This window comes from Leopardus geoffroyi, chromosome C3, assembly GCF_018350155.1.
Source record: "Leopardus geoffroyi isolate Oge1 chromosome C3, O.geoffroyi_Oge1_pat1.0, whole genome shotgun sequence".
Classification (NCBI taxonomy): Eukaryota; Metazoa; Chordata; class Mammalia; order Carnivora; family Felidae; genus Leopardus; species Leopardus geoffroyi.
The window spans coordinates 71,698,881-71,713,392 of NC_059338.1; the positions used below are offsets into that span (position 1 = coordinate 71,698,881).

At 60.4% G+C, this 14,512-nt stretch overlaps 1 protein-coding gene and 1 long non-coding RNA gene across 3 annotated transcripts; one reads left to right on the forward strand and one right to left on the reverse strand.

Annotated features, from left to right (window-relative positions):
- The first annotated feature begins 3,520 nt into the window (after positions 1-3,520).
- LOC123585368 lies at positions 3,521-7,218 on the forward strand. Its single transcript, XR_006706119.1, has 2 exons — positions 3,521-3,660; positions 7,104-7,218. It is a non-coding gene; the product is annotated as an uncharacterized LOC123585368 (long non-coding RNA).
- On the reverse strand, positions 6,400-12,213 carry GPIHBP1 (glycosylphosphatidylinositol anchored high density lipoprotein binding protein 1). 2 transcript variants are annotated; one of them, XM_045453435.1, is made up of 4 exons: positions 8,952-9,878; positions 8,315-8,440; positions 7,758-7,874; positions 6,400-7,630 (listed from the first exon to the last, which is right to left on the reverse strand). In XM_045453435.1, the coding sequence occupies exons 1-4, from the start codon at positions 9,001-9,003 to the stop codon at positions 7,398-7,400; spliced, it is 528 nt and encodes a 175-aa protein (XP_045309391.1). In that variant the 5' UTR covers positions 9,004-9,878; the 3' UTR covers positions 6,400-7,397. The 2 variants fall into 2 exon arrangements, with proteins under 2 accessions (XP_045309391.1, XP_045309390.1); XM_045453434.1 differs by lacking the exons at positions 6,400-7,630; positions 7,758-7,874 and adding an exon at positions 11,951-12,213 and having other exon boundaries at positions 7,881-8,440; positions 8,952-11,469.
- Positions 12,214-14,512: the final 2,299 nt, after the last annotated feature.

Below are 14,512 nucleotides of genomic sequence, written 5' to 3' on the forward strand. Positions count from 1 at the left end.
GGCCATCAGGTTTAGTATGCTTCCAAGAAACGCTGATTCCTTACCTGTGGGCTTGTTCCTCAGTTATGGGTCACACACCTAGAAAAACTCACATCTGACTCCTGGAGCCTACAGTTTATGACAAGGTGGGCAGTAAGTACACTCATTCTCCAATTATGTGATCTTCCCCATGTTCATCTGCGGACAGGTTCCCCTGGAGGCAAATTACTAGGGTGTCGCGTGGGTGGCAACAGGCCAGGGCAGCCCGACCCCCAGGTGACATGTGCCGCGTCCCCCGCAGCGTAAATTCACTGTCAGGCCCACCCTGGGCCGAGAGGCTGTGGTCTGCTCGCACGGCTTCTTCCAAGAGGTAAGCTTCCTTCACTCAAGCCTGTGGCATCACTCTGTGACTCTGTTTCCTTCCCGCGAGCCCGTGACTCTGTGACGGCATGCCGTCTGGAAGGAAAGGCCCCCCGCCTGTGGCTGGCGCATTCGACGCTTCCTCCTCTGCAAACATTCTGAAGTCAGGATTTCTGGGATCGGGTCTCTCCAGGCTGCGTCTTCTGCGGTGGGATGAGCCGGGTCGTGGCCCCGACACTGCCACATTCACTGCTCATCTCAGGCTCCTTTTGGGAGGACCGAGGACACGGAGTAGGGGAAGGCATGAGTGAGGCTTTCCCGTGTCTCCATTCCTCCCCCCTCCCCCCATTCTCTAAAAGCCTGTGGCCAGGTGGCCCCCCCACCCCTGCCAGCAGGCCCATCACAGAGCCCAGGCGGCCCCCCTGCCGCTCCCTCAGGCGGGATGCACCTCTGTGCAGGGATCCTCCTCTGAGGCTGGGAGGCCTGAGTGTCAGGGGACACTGACCACAATGAGACCCCTCCGCAGCTCTCAGGTGGGGGCCCGTGATCCCCCTCTTTCTGGGAGGTTCCAGATGAGCCTTGGGTCCATCGGCTTCTGCAAACCTGGCGGTCACCAGAGGGCCGGGATTCAGCAATCTCCATCCTCAGGAACGTCCTGCTTTTGGGTCAATGCCTCATCCTCACAGGGAGAAGTGCACTGTGGCCACCTGCTTCCTGTGTTGGGAGAAAGGAAGTCCTGAGACCACCTTAGGACTCAATCCTGAGGTGGGGTTGGGTCAGTGGACAATGGCAGGCCACCAAGGGGACAATGGGCGGGGGCAGGAGAGGGGAGGAGCTCAGGGTCATGGGGAGGACGGAGGCTGCAGGGGAGGGGTGCCCAGGGAGGATCTGCATGTGCCCTCCCCCAGCTGGCAGGTCCTGTGGGCCCAGAAAGGAAGGGGGCACAGCATTCTTCCTCAGCTTGCTCCCAGTGTCAGGACTGGATGGGGCACCCAGTGCCCTGAGGCAGCCCCAGGCTGGTTTCAAGGTGGGGGTGGCGAGGCACCTTGGGTAGGGGTCCCTCGGCCTTGTTTGTCGACTCCATGTTAGGGGTCACTTGTCGGGCAACAGAAGGGAGCAGGGTGAGTGGGCGGACTCAGTGCTGGGAGGGGAGAGAAGCGATGCCTCCACAGGCCAGCGTGAGGGGGCCTGGAGCCCCCACCCCCAGGAACAGCTCCAGGGGTGAGAGCAGGGGCCATCACAGTCAGCCCTGGCATTGGAGCACCGGGGCCTGGCAGCCTCCGCACGGACCCTCGGAGATGGGTTCTGCTTTTCTCCAGTTTTGTGGACAAGAGGACTGAGCACAGACAGGCTACATGGGTGGCCAAGGTCACACAGCCCGCAGCGGTCAGAGGTCAGCCCCGGGGCTGCATGGGCTCCTCTGTTGTCTTAGCAGCTCCCCCGTCACACTGACAAAGGTCAGGAAGCCTCGACAGCATCCACGCTGCAGGGCAGAGCCTTTACCCAGGGCCACCAGGCTCCAGAAGTTTCCAGCATCAGGCTCTTGAGGAGCACCCTCTGAGGGTCCCAGTACCCGCACGTGCCCTGGGGTGAGGGGCAGGCTCTGAAGGTCACTCAAGCCTGACCAAGGCCCAGAGGCTGGCCCACCGCCTGCAGCCTCTCGCTGTCCTGTGCCGCTGGCCTCTGGGACACGTGTCCTTCCTTGTCGATGGGTGAGCCGGGCTTTTGGAGGGGTGCCTCAGGCCCCCTGCTCAGTGTAGAAGCGGGGACCTCACACGAGTGCGCACTGTCACCCACCGGCGGCGCCAGGAGAGCTGACGCACTTTGCCCAGGAGGCCGGTCCAGACGAGGGCCTGGTGTCTGCAGGGCCGACCTCTTCCGGTGGAATCGCCGGGTCACAGGGCGCGCTGGCCCAGCCCCCCCCCCCCCCCCCCCCACCGCAGACATCGTGCCAGTCTGCACGCCAGCTTCCAGATTCCTCCGGAGCGCGGCATCCTCGCCGCTCTGATGACGGAAGTTGCGCGGGGCTCCACCACCCACACGTGCCACAAGCTCCCGAGGGCGGTGGTGCGGGTCCACGATCCCGGTTCCAGTGCGGAAGTGGGGCCTGGGAGTTGTTAACCTTCAAAATAAAACTTCCAGTCGTCTTACCAGCAATAATGGGTTTGTTCGGGAATGGCAGAGAGCCGCAGCCCCAGCAACGCAAGACCGCAGGCAAGTCCGCAGAGCCAGGAAGAAGGCTCTTTTACAGAGAAGAGGCGGGGCTGGGAGGGGCTGTTGTAAACTCAAAGTCCATTGGACTAAACTGGGAGCTGGAAGTGTAGTGGCTGCTCATTGGCTGGGCTGTGACAATCTCTCATTGGCTGGGCTGAATCAGCCTCTCATTGGCTGGGCTGTTGCCGGGGCAGTAGGAAATCTTCCTTCCACCTGCCCAGCGGTAAAGGAGTTGGGAAAGTGGTAGGACTGCCAGGACCCCTCTCTTCCTGTTGCATTTGCGGGAGAGTAGCGGGTGTGAGAGCTCCCCCTGCTGAAACTCCCCGCTCCCATGTTAGTGAGGTTTCCTTTCCTGACTTTTCTCAGGTGGGGTACCTGCCAGCAGGCTGAGGCGGGGAGGACGCCTTCCGGTCCGGAGGGGCTCTCTATAAGGCATGCGCATGGGGTCTGCAGGCGAGCGACCGCACAGCCTCCTGAGGCCGGCCCAGGCCGAATCACCATCGAGACCACCAGCTCTGCAGGACAGGGACACCCTGGGGAATCGGGTGGTGGGGGTGGGGTTTGCGGGTGGGGTTTGCAGAGAGGGGCGTGTCTCCATTTACAGAGAAGGTCTGCGTGCAGAACCCAGTGCTCTCGGGCCGGGTGGATGTTGCTACTGCAGAACTTATGGGGGACACGGGCATGACAAGGGCCATGACAGGTCACTGAGCACCCTGATGGACAGATGGAGGGAGTACTGAGGAAGCCAGCAGGAGCATGTAATCCTGCCTGGTGGCCAAATGTGGTCATAAAGGCCACGGGCGGGAGCCTGGTGCCTGTGAGCTGAATTCTTGGCTTTTTGAGCATGTGCTATGGCACCCCCATCTGTCTGCAGGCCCCCCCACCTGCGCCAGGCTGTCACCATCAGGCCCCATCTCCCCCATCCTTGGCAAACACCTCCCTAAACTCAGCCCAGGGCTGACGCTACTCTCGCTGCCCTCACGGAGCTCTGTCTCAGCCCCTTGTTAGTGGCCGCATTACGTCCCCAAGATCCATACGCTGAGTCCTGCTCTCAGGGCAGCAGAGGGTGACTGTGCTTGGAGATGGGTCTTTATGGAGGTGATTAAGGTAAAGGAGGTCACTGGGAGCCCTGATCCAGGCCGACTGGTGTCCTTACAAGAAGAGAAGCAGACATGCTGGGGGGGGGGGGGGGGATGAGCATGTGAGGACACGGGGACAACCAGCCTGTGTGGACCAGGGAGGAGTCCCATTCCCCAGATACCTGGTTCCAAGGGAGGGTGAGCGTTGGGGTAACCCTTGCTGCCCCAGTGCCCAAGGGGGGTGGGTTCTGGGGAGGCCTGTCACTCTCGGGCTCTGTCACTGTCCCTCTCACACCCTCTGGGGTCTGTCTGCATCCTCCCACCCCTACCCCCTACCCTGGGGCCGCCCGCTTCCTTGGGGGGCATTAGATCCCCACGTCTCTGTGCCTGTGTCCTCAGATGGTTAGAGCTCGCGGGAGGGAGGTGTGGTTAGAATCTGTCCCATGAATTATTGGAATCTCTGTGACAGCCAGCGGTGGCGCGTGGCTCCAGGCACAGCTGCGTGTGGGCAGTGGCGCATCCGGCGGAGGGAAGGGTGTTCTGTCACCTCAGGCTGGGCGTGACTGCAGCCTCTAGGCACAGGCAGCCTTGCCCAAAGGGGCAGCGTGGGGGCTCGCCCTCCCCCACCGGCCCATCATATATTCAACCTTAAAAATCCTGACCCTGGGGCGCCTGGGTGGCTCAGTTGGTTGAGTGTCTGACTTCGGTTCAGGTCATGGTCTCACGGCTCGTGAGTTCGAGCCCCGCGTCGGGCTCTGAGTTGACAGCTCAGAGCCTGGAGTCTGCTTTGGATTCTTTGTCCCTCTCTCTCTCTGCCCCTCCCTCGCTCATGCTCTGTGTCTTTCTCTCTCTCTCAAGAATAAATAAAACATTAAATTAAAAAAAAAAAACACAAAACTCCTGACCCTCTAGGAGCCTGAATCCGGTCATGAGCAAAGGCGGGGTCGTCTGAATCCTGTCTGGATGGCAGGTGTATACTTAGGGGCCACGCAGAGGCTGACAGCCACCCCTGACTTCTGGGCTGTGGCTCCTGTGACCAGGTGAGCCCTTCCGCTGGGCCTTGGGACTGGGCTTTATCCTCCTTGGGTCCGAGGCCCAGCGCACAGCCAGGCAGGCATCCAGGGGGTCTGTGTTGGGTGGTGCTAAACTCACTGGCTGACATCCAGGTCCCAATCCCTGGAGCCTTGGACGTGTGGCCTCATAGGCACAGGGCCTTTGCAGATGTGATGGCTTGAGGGTCTGGGGATGAGAGATTGTTCTCAATTATCTGGTGGTCCCAGGTCACCACAAAGGCCCTCGAAAGGGGTTGGTGGAGGGAGATTTGAGGCACAAGACGGTGCAGAGACAGAGGTTGGAGGGGGGCTGCGAGCCGGAGCGCAGGAGGCCATGAGGAAGAGAGGGAGCGGGGGCTCCTTGCTAGAAACAATAGGGTGTCCTGCGGCACTGGCCAGAGGCTGAGTACAGGAGGTGGCTCACGTGGCTGTGGGGGCCGAGAGGTGTCCCCCCTGCCTCTGCAAGCTGGAGACCCAGAAGCCTGAGGAGTGGGGGCCCCGGTGCCTGAGGACAGGGGAGGATGGACATCGAGCTCCAGAAGGGTGAACTTGCCCTTCCCGCCTTTTCATCCTTTCGGGCCCTCCCCTCGGTGGCGGATTGGGTGAGGCCCACCCACGCGGGCAGGGTCGATCTTTTTACTCAAATGCTAATCTCTTCTGGAAACTCACAGACACACCCAGACATCCTGGGGCACCCTCCATCCAGTCAGGCTGACACGTAAAACGGGCCGTCGCAGCTCCCAAAAGCACAGCCTGCCGATGCCTTCATTTCAGCGTCTCCTTGTTCAGGCGGACTTGTTGGGGTGGCGGGGACACTGGGCTTGTTGGGGTGGCTGGGAGGGGCAGTGTTTTGGGACAGGGTGCCCGGCAGGCAGGCTTCTCTGCGCCACGTCAAGTCCTCACCACATCTGAGCCTGCCTCCTCCTGTGCCCTCAGGAGCAGGTTAGAGCCCCAGGAGGGGTCAGGCTGCCCCTTCTGCTTCCCTAGGGGCAGGAATGGGGAGGGGGCAGGTCCTGGCAGGGCCCCAGGACCCCAGAGAAGAGGCTGTCGCAGAATCAGGAGCCCGAGGCCAGGGCGGGCTCTGTAGCCTGCACCTGGTGCCGAGGACCGTGAAAGAGATGTTGGGGGGTCCTGTGCACTCAGACCTAGAGCACTTAGAGCAGGCTCTAAGGCAGAAGCTGGAGGGAGAATTCTGTGACGCAGAAGCACCCAGTGCTTCTAAGGGGGGAGGAGCAAGGCTAATCAGGTCTCTTTTGGTCGCAAGGGACTCCCATCACACGCGCAGGAGCTGGGGCCCGTGGGGTTGCACCGACAACAGTTCACTTTTGCTGAATGCGTACTGCCTGCCGGGCGTGTCGCGTTCCCTAGGGCCTCACTGCGGCTGGCCCGGCCAGGAGGGCCCTTCTCCCCTCCCACCTAGTAGACAGGGAAACCCAGCTGGGGGGTGAAGGCGTTCATCTCGGTCATGGAGCCGGTGGGGCATGGCATTCACCCAGGGTCGTGGAACCGGGGACCTGGGCTTACCTAACATTTTAACTCAGTGTGGCCCCAAAGCTCTGCTGTTCTCTTATGTGCTTTAGTAGGGGGCCGTGTGGGTGGGTGTGTGCCCATGAGTGTGTGCACTAGTGGGAGTAATGTGAGAAGGGACGCACATGCGGGAGTGCACATGTATGATAGAATGTGAAAAGGCAATGACAGAGAAACCCAGACAACTTGCTTCAACCCCACAGCAATTTATTTCTCTCCCAAGGAAAGGGGTCCTAAGGTAGGCAGCGTGGGGCTAGTACAGTGGTTCCTGGTCACCAGCGATCCAGGCCCCTTCCTCCATGCTGCCCTACTAGCCTCAGTGTGCTGCCTCATGGTGCAAAGTGGCTGCTGAGCCCCAGCCATCATTTCAGGGAACAGGAAGGAGGAAGGAGAAGAAGAAAGACATGTCACCTCCACCTCAGGGATCTGTCCCCCCCACCAGACCTGGAGGTTTTCATTAATAAGGAAAGAAGGAAACAGAGAGTGGGAAACAGAGAGTGTCTACCTGCTGGAGATCCTTGACAGGCAGCAGAGGACCCTGGGCTTCCCTACCCTGGGGATGTTGAGCTGGCGGAGATCAAGGGCCTTGTTCCATACTTATCCACGGGGAAACTGAGGCCCAGACCCAGGCTTCCTCCCTCCCGTCCCAGGGCTCTGTCTTGGCACCAGCCAGGAAGGCCAAGAGCCCAGCAGCCAACGGTGCCAGCCTGGCCACAGTGGACACTGGGGCACACTTGGGTTCTCTTCCCAGCCCCTCCCACCGCCCACTTCTCAGGAACCCAGGCAACAGTCACGTGCATGGAGGCGTTTCAGTGGCGGGAGGGTGAGGAGAGAATGGGGCCGCCCCCCCCGCCCCCCACTCCGGCATATGACATGTGTTTTCTCTCCCCAGGCTGTGTGGACCCACCCTCTGAGCAGCTGAGGCCTGGACCTGAGGCCCACGTCTTGGCACAGGCAGTGGGGAGAGAGGCCGCCGATGCCGGACAGATCGGACACGCGGGGACACGCGGGGACACGCGGGGACACGCGGGGGAGGGAGGAGCCAGTGCTGGCCGTACCCCTGAAGTCGCTCCACGTTTATTCTCCAAAGCCGGGGGGTGGGGGACGGGCGGGTGGGTAAGGCACTGGAGTGAGTGCTGGCCATCCAGGGTGTGAGCCCGGCTGGGGTCGGGGTGGGACCACCCACTCAGGACCCCACGGCCTGAAGGCCCGGGAGGAGGCTGAGGAGGACAGTGGCCACCAGAGTGGGGCTGCCCTGGGGGCTCCCTGCCCCCCTGCCCAGTGGGTCCTGCCAGGGTGGGAGGTTGCAGAGTGTGGACTGGCAGCAGGTCACGGTCATCAGGGTCCCCTCCACTGTCTTGGCGAAGGGCTGACACGCGTCTGCGCACCACGCCGAGTAGGTGGTCAGAGGGCCCGACCCTGGGAGGGAACGGCTTGGTCACCAGGGACGGGCCGGGGCAGGGGGGAGGCCCCGCTCCGGGCTGTGCGCTTTCGGCAGGGGGGGACGGGGCTCCTCCCGCTGTGGCCACCCCAGTGGCCCGCTCACCGGTGTTCCCGTGGGAGATGACGGCTTTGCAGAAGCGGTGGCTGTGGACGCAGTTCTGAATCCGGTCACAACTCTCCCCCCTGTGCAGGGCCTGGCAGGAGTAACACTGCCGCAAGGCTGAGAGGCGAGGAGGGCTCAGGCGGGGCCGCGGCCCACCCCCCGCGCCTCCCCCTGCAGCCCGCGCTGCTGCCAGCTCTCACCCCTCTGAGAGCCTGCCCTGCAGGAGCCTCCCCGCACCCCTTCCGCCCCCCTTCTCTGCGCCCGGGGCCTCTGCGCTAGTCTCCCTGTGCTGGGCCTCCACCGCGCCCTCTCTGCTCCGCCAGCCCCTACGGCCTCCCCGCCCCGCAGCGGCTCCGACTCTAGGCTCCCTACTCTGGACGGTGGTGGAGGGTCCCAGCCAGGGGAGAGGTGACGGGTGTGCCGAGGGCCAGGGCTCTTCCTCCCCCTCCCCCGGCAGGCAAGGTGACACACGGTCCCCCTATGCCAGCCGCCAGCGAGCCCGGCACTCAGCGGGGCGCACACAGTGCCTGAGCCCTCGGGTCGGGGGAGACGGGCACCTCTGCCCCTGCCGCCTGCAGTCACACTGGCCTCCTCCTCCTCTTCCTCATCGTCATCGTCATAGCCATCCAGCCCAAAGTCCGCGTCGTCGTCCTCCTCCTCCTCGCCCTGCACCTGCCCTCTGCCTGGCCACACAGGCACGTCTGTGAACCCCTGCTACCCGCGCACAGGGGACACACGCTCAAGGCTGTGTCCCCTCCCCGCCCCCCGCCTGTGCTTCACCACTTCTGTGCTCTCTCCCTCCCCACCGGGTCCTCCCTGGTGGCCCCCAAGCTGGCGGCCCTGCTGGTGTGTGGCCTGGCGTTGTCTCTACCGACACCATCCGCGGCCGTGGGCCAGCCCTTTGCAGCAGCTGCCCCCCACCCGGAACCCCTCAGGGTGGGCTAGTTTACAGAAGAGGAAACCGAGACCGGGACCTGCATTTTGAAGAAGTGAAATCTGGGGCTAGGGAGGGGCAGGTTTGGGGATCTGTGGGAGCCCAGGACAGCTGACGTCCACCTCCCTCTGGCCTCAGATTCCAGCCCGATCCTTTTCTCCCCAGTCCCGCCCCCAGGCTGGGTGTCCTGAGGGGCCCTGTGGGCCCGGACGATGCTGCCCCCCCCCTCCTGCTGCAGGGGTGTCCCCTTGCCCCAGTACCTGGCTGCTGGCACAACAGCAGGGCCAGGAGGACGGCCGTGGGCACCTTCATCCTGCTGGGGTTGACGGGGCTGTGTGCTTGTCTCCTTGCTCAGGCGCTGGATCTGTGGGAAGTGGGACAAAGGGCACTTCTGGGGGCTTCCTGGAGGCCCCTGGGCCCCGGCCCCCCCCCCCCCCCCCAGCTCCAGCCTCAAACAATGGGCCTCACTCTGGCCCCAGAGCCAGGCATCAGGCCAGGGACGGCCATTTCCCTCCCTGACTTCGGGGGCCGGGGGGAAGGGGAAGTCACTGTGGTCGGCCTTGGGGGCGTCCTGTCCACCTGTGCCGCTACTCCCCAGCCTGGCTCGCTCGCTGGCCCGCAAACCTGGCCCCGGAAGCCGTCCTGCCCACCCGCCCTGCACCTGCGCCCCCTGGGAACCAGCCCCGGCTGCGCAGACACCGGAGCTTGGCGTCCCGGACCCTCAAGCTGCCTATCACTGACCTTCAACCCTGAGTCAGCCTCGCCAACGTTCCACAGCTGCTCGGAGAGTATTTTAATACAAACACCATGGCTGTGCCCGCTATGCGCCACCCCCCCCCCCCCAAGGCTTTGGTGGGTGCAGCTAGCTCTGCCTGTATCCGAGGGGCTCATCCCTCACCTGCTGAGACGGCATCTCCTCGGAGAGGCCTTCCAGCCCCCACCCACCACACACCCCATCCCTCCCTGACCTTGGAGGTACCCCCGGCCTCTCCCCATGCTGCTTGCTGAGTGGGAGCTGGCCGGGCAGGGGGGGGGGAAGCTTCCTGGGAGCCTCAGGGACCCGCCTTCCCTTCTCCTGCCCTCCAGCTGGTGGTGTATCGTGTAAAAGCCAGCCTGGCAGGCCCCCCACCTGTCTGCCCGGGGGCACCCCTCCTCCTTTACCGGCCACAGACCTGAAGGGGTGTCGAGAGCCCCTCCCCCCTTCCTGGTGGGACCGAGGAGTCGGGTGGGGCAGGGGGCTGGCTTGGACCTGGAGTCGGGGCTGCCTGCCTCAGTGCTCAGGCCCCTCCCTTGGCCTCTCTGGGTCGGTGTCCCTGACTGTCCACAGGCGGCACCTGTCTGAGCCCGGGGTTCCAGGACACGGCGCCTCCTGCAGACCCCAGCGCAGGGACTTGGCTCCCTTAGAGGGAGCCACCCCCTACCCACAGGGCTCAGGGCTGGCGGCTGGGGCCCATGTTTAGAGCCTGCGTGGTAAACGGCTCAGAGCCCTTCTAGGTCAGGGCTTCCTCCCTCGGCCATGCCCAGATCCAGGGGCAGCCCCGGGGCCCCAGCTCCCTGCCCGAAGACCCCTGCACAGCATGGACCCGGTCCTGCCTGCTCTCCCCAGTTTGGCCAGGCTGGCTCCAGTGGGTGGCTCCCCCACCCCCCAGACCTGGCCTCCCTCAGGCCACGTGGATTTAGCAGGTCATTCTGCTCTTCCTGCCAGTTGTGGCCCCGGGCGCACGGGTGGCCCCACTTCCTCTTGCCCTGGCAGAGGAGGAGACCGTGGGGGCGGGGCTTTCCTTGGGGCCCTGTGCTGTCCTGCGCTCGGAGCCCCTATTCTATCCCTACCCTCATCCTCCGCGTGTTGGCCTCTGTTAATCTGATCCAGACCTGGGAAAGGGTGAAGTGTTTCTGGCTGAGGGGCAAAGGTCTGACATCTGTGGGGACAGGAAGGGCATCTGTCCCACCTGCAGGACACAGGAACGGGGGAATGGAGCTTTGGGGGGCAGATGTGGGCTGTGGGGACAGATGGGGGTCTCCACTGCCCTGCACCCCCACTCACACCCAGGAGCCTGTGACGTGACTGTCAGCGTCTCAGAAGCTCATCTGTTCGTTCCTCCAGGCGTGCGGGCACCCATCGTTCGTTTGTTCAGCCTGGCCCCCACCTCCCCCTACACACATCCACACCCCGGAACCCTCAGTGCTCATTTTCTCTAGTCCTTGGACACCCCTGACCCCATCCCCCTCAACCTTGCAGAGTCTCACCTCCTCTCTCCCCGCAAGCACTGTGGTGGAGGGTGACCGAGGGTCCCCGGCATCCGGCACCACAGTGGAGCTGCCCACAGCCTATTAGCGCCCCCCGCTCCTGCCCCCTCAGCAGGTTACCTGGCCCCGCTTCTCTGGGGACCTCTGGGGGTCCCCACCGTCCTCCTCTGGCCCTGATGACTCCAGGGACCTCACGGAGGTGAAACGTATGGTGTTCGTCCTTTGTGACTGGCTGATTGCACTGAGCAGAATCCTTCAGGCACACCCATGTTGTCGCGTGTGACAGATTTCCCCTCCTTTTTAAGGCCGAACAGTCTTCCGTTGTGTGGCCCCACTGCATTTTCTTTACCCATTCCTTCAGCCCCAGACGGACGCTGGGATGGCGAGCGAGTTCTGGCTGCCGTGACTCGCTGTGTGCACATGATGGGCGAGTGTCTTCAGGTCCCTGCCTTCACTCTGGGTGTGTGCTCAGGGCTGGGGTTGCTGGAGCATATGTGAGTCTCTGTTTAATTGGTATTGGTGTCTGTCCTTCTGCATGTAAACACACATGTGTGTCTCACTAAAAAAAAAGATAATAAAAAGCCTTGAAAATCTCCGTCTTTCCTTACCACCTCCTTCTTTGTGCGGCTCTCCGGGCGAGTGGTGACATTCACCAGCCAGGAGCTGAGCTCTCATCCATTGGTCACTAAGCACAGGCTTCCACGCAGAAACATGGAAGGGGGTCAGAACAACCCGGAGGTGGTGACTCCAGCCGCCTGGCACCCGCCTCCGCCACGCCGCCTGCCCACCAGGCCGCCCCTCCCTTGGCCTGGGGCACTGGAGGTCCACTAGGCACTGCCATCCCCAGAGACCCGCTCCTCACTCTGTGCCCCTGCTGAGGGGTTCCTTGCTTGGCCCCCCAGATGTCTGGGGCACCAGTGCTTTATATTGGGGCTCCCCTTGGGAACACCCATGGGGGGGGACATCATGCGTGTCACTTATCTCATTAGAAATCAATCTCCCTCACACTCACATCTTAGAAAAACTCTGAAAATTATTTTGCAGGGTTTCTCTGCAGCCGTATAAAGGAATGAAGAAGCTGTGTCCTGAGTCAGAAAGATACGACTTGGCACGCAGCACGATCTCCCGTCTCCAGAGTACCGTCTTCCATCCAAATACGCGCCCCCTGGGCCTGTCCATGCCCCTGCAGAGGAAACAGTGGGGGCGGGGGGAAAAGGCCTGGGGGCCTGGAAAGAAAGACCCTGATGACTGAGATGGAGATAGGAGTCTGCGAGGGGGTGGGGATCACTTAAGTTGAACGTGAAGGCGGGAAGCTCCAGGACCGCCCGGGGTCCCAGGTTGCGCGGGGTCCCAGGTTGCGCGGGGTCCCAGGTTGCGCGGGAGCCCCACATGGGTGCTGGGCTGGGTCCGGCCCCCAGGCTTGGCTGGTTGCTGAGGCCCGTCTGGGAGCAGTATGTCTTCACATCCATGGACAGCAGAGGACCTGTGTCCTAGGGAGGTCCCACTTGGATTCCTGGCAGGTATGATGGCAGAATTTCAGATACAGGGTGTGAAGATTAATAAAAGCAAACCTCACTTGGAACGGAGCTGGGAGGCCAGCACCGGCAGCTCTCATCCCCGACCACTCCTCAAAATCAAGTCCAGACAGGAGACTGACGCCTTCCAGGCTACCAGGCTGGAGGAAGGAAAGTTTCCTCCTCCCCCAGCAACAGTCCGGCCAATGAGAGACAGTCACAGCTCAGCCAATGAGGAGCCACTACACTTCCAGTTTAGCCCAATGGATTTTCAGTTTACAACAGCCCCGCCCCCCGCCATAAAAGAGCTTTCTCCGCTTTGTTCCGCGCTCTTATTGCTTGCTTGTCCTGGCTTGCTGTTCTCTGCTCTTCCTTAATAAATCTACTTTTTTGCTGGTAGGGTAAGGGGCTGTTTTATTTTTAAGTGTTAGAAAACAAAATCCAATGGAGTAAAGTTGAAGACCTACCTGGCAGTCATGAATCAGGCACCGTCCCTTCTAGCAAGTAGAGGACAGCTAGGAGAAGTTGTACAAGATGGAAAGATTTCGTAGGGGGAGCGCACGGAGGTCATAAGTGTTAGCCTTCATCTAAAACCTGTTCATATAATTAGAGTCAGGCGGTGCTTACTCTCTCCTGTCTGGATTCTTTTACTCCTGGTAGGCCTGCGAGATCCATCTGTATCGTGAAAGTCCCAAAGCATCTGTTTCTTTGAAACGCTACACAGTATCGTGTCATGGGAATACGCCATAATTTTTTAAAAATCCACCGTACAGCTGATGAGCTTTGGACAGTTTTCAGTTTTAAGCTGTTTCAAATAGCGCTGCTAAGAACATTCTTGTTTCATGAAAAGGATTGTGATAGAATTTACATACAGCTAAGTGTGCAAACTGCAGTGTATAGATGAATGATGTTATACATATACACAGTAAAACCCTGGGTTACGGGGAACTTGTTCCGCGAGTGTTTGGCAGGACGAGCAAACATTTCTAATAAACTTTAACTTGATAAACGAGCGATGTCTTGCAATATGAGTAGTGTGTGATCCCAAAGGTCTCATGATCACAACTGAGCCAATGGTTCTTCTCTCTCTCTCTCTCTGGGATCGTGGGTGATTGTCGCCCATGCTTGGATGCTCGGTCTCAGGCCATGGTGTTTGCCAGTGATTTTTCAGAATGCTGGAAGGTGCCCACAATGGGAGCTAGTGCATTTTTTTTTTTTTTTTTTGTCACCGCAAAGCACCTGTGGACAGTCCTTTGCTTTTCCAGACAAGAGTGAGCTTAGGAATGCTTTGCCTCATTCTAGGTCAGGTCGCCTGCAGAAATAGACCCTTTCCTCTGCTGCCTTGTTGCCAGTTGCATGAAATACAGTATATGACAAAACATTACTAACACTGTGCTGTGGTCAACATCTGTGCGAGTGTATACAGTAGCCCCCATGTAGAAAAAGGTTGAAAAGAAAGGCGGTAAAAAGAAGGAGGGGATTACAGTGAAAGTTAAGAAGGAAATCATCGAGAAGTATGAGCGAGGCAGGTGAGTGGCCGAAATCTTAAGATTTTTATAAGAAGTCTATGTTGGCCATTTGCACAATACTAAAGAAGAAAGAAGAAATAAGGGGGCTAGATGCAGCGAAAGGAGTCACAAGAATATCAAAACAATGGCCATGTGTTCTGGAAGAGGTAGGAAAGTTGCTTCTGGCTTGGATAAATGAGGAGTGACTGGCAGGTGATACTGTGACCGAGAACTTTATCTGTGAGAAGGCATAGGCCTCGTACACCGACCTCGTAAGTAAACCGCCTCGTAGGTCAACAGAAAACAAAGAAAGCTTCGAGGCAAGCAGGGGATGGTTTGATAACTTTAAGAGAAGTGGCATCCGTAGTGTTGTGAGGCTCGGAGAGGCTGCGAGTTTGGACGCTAACGCAGCGGAGGCATTTGCTACCGAGTTCCAGAAGCTCATGGCTTCCAAGGGTTACCTGCCAGAGCAAGTTTTTAACTGTGATGAGATGGGGCTTTTTTGGAAAGAGATACGAAAGAGGACGCACATTATAGAAGAAGAGAACGCAG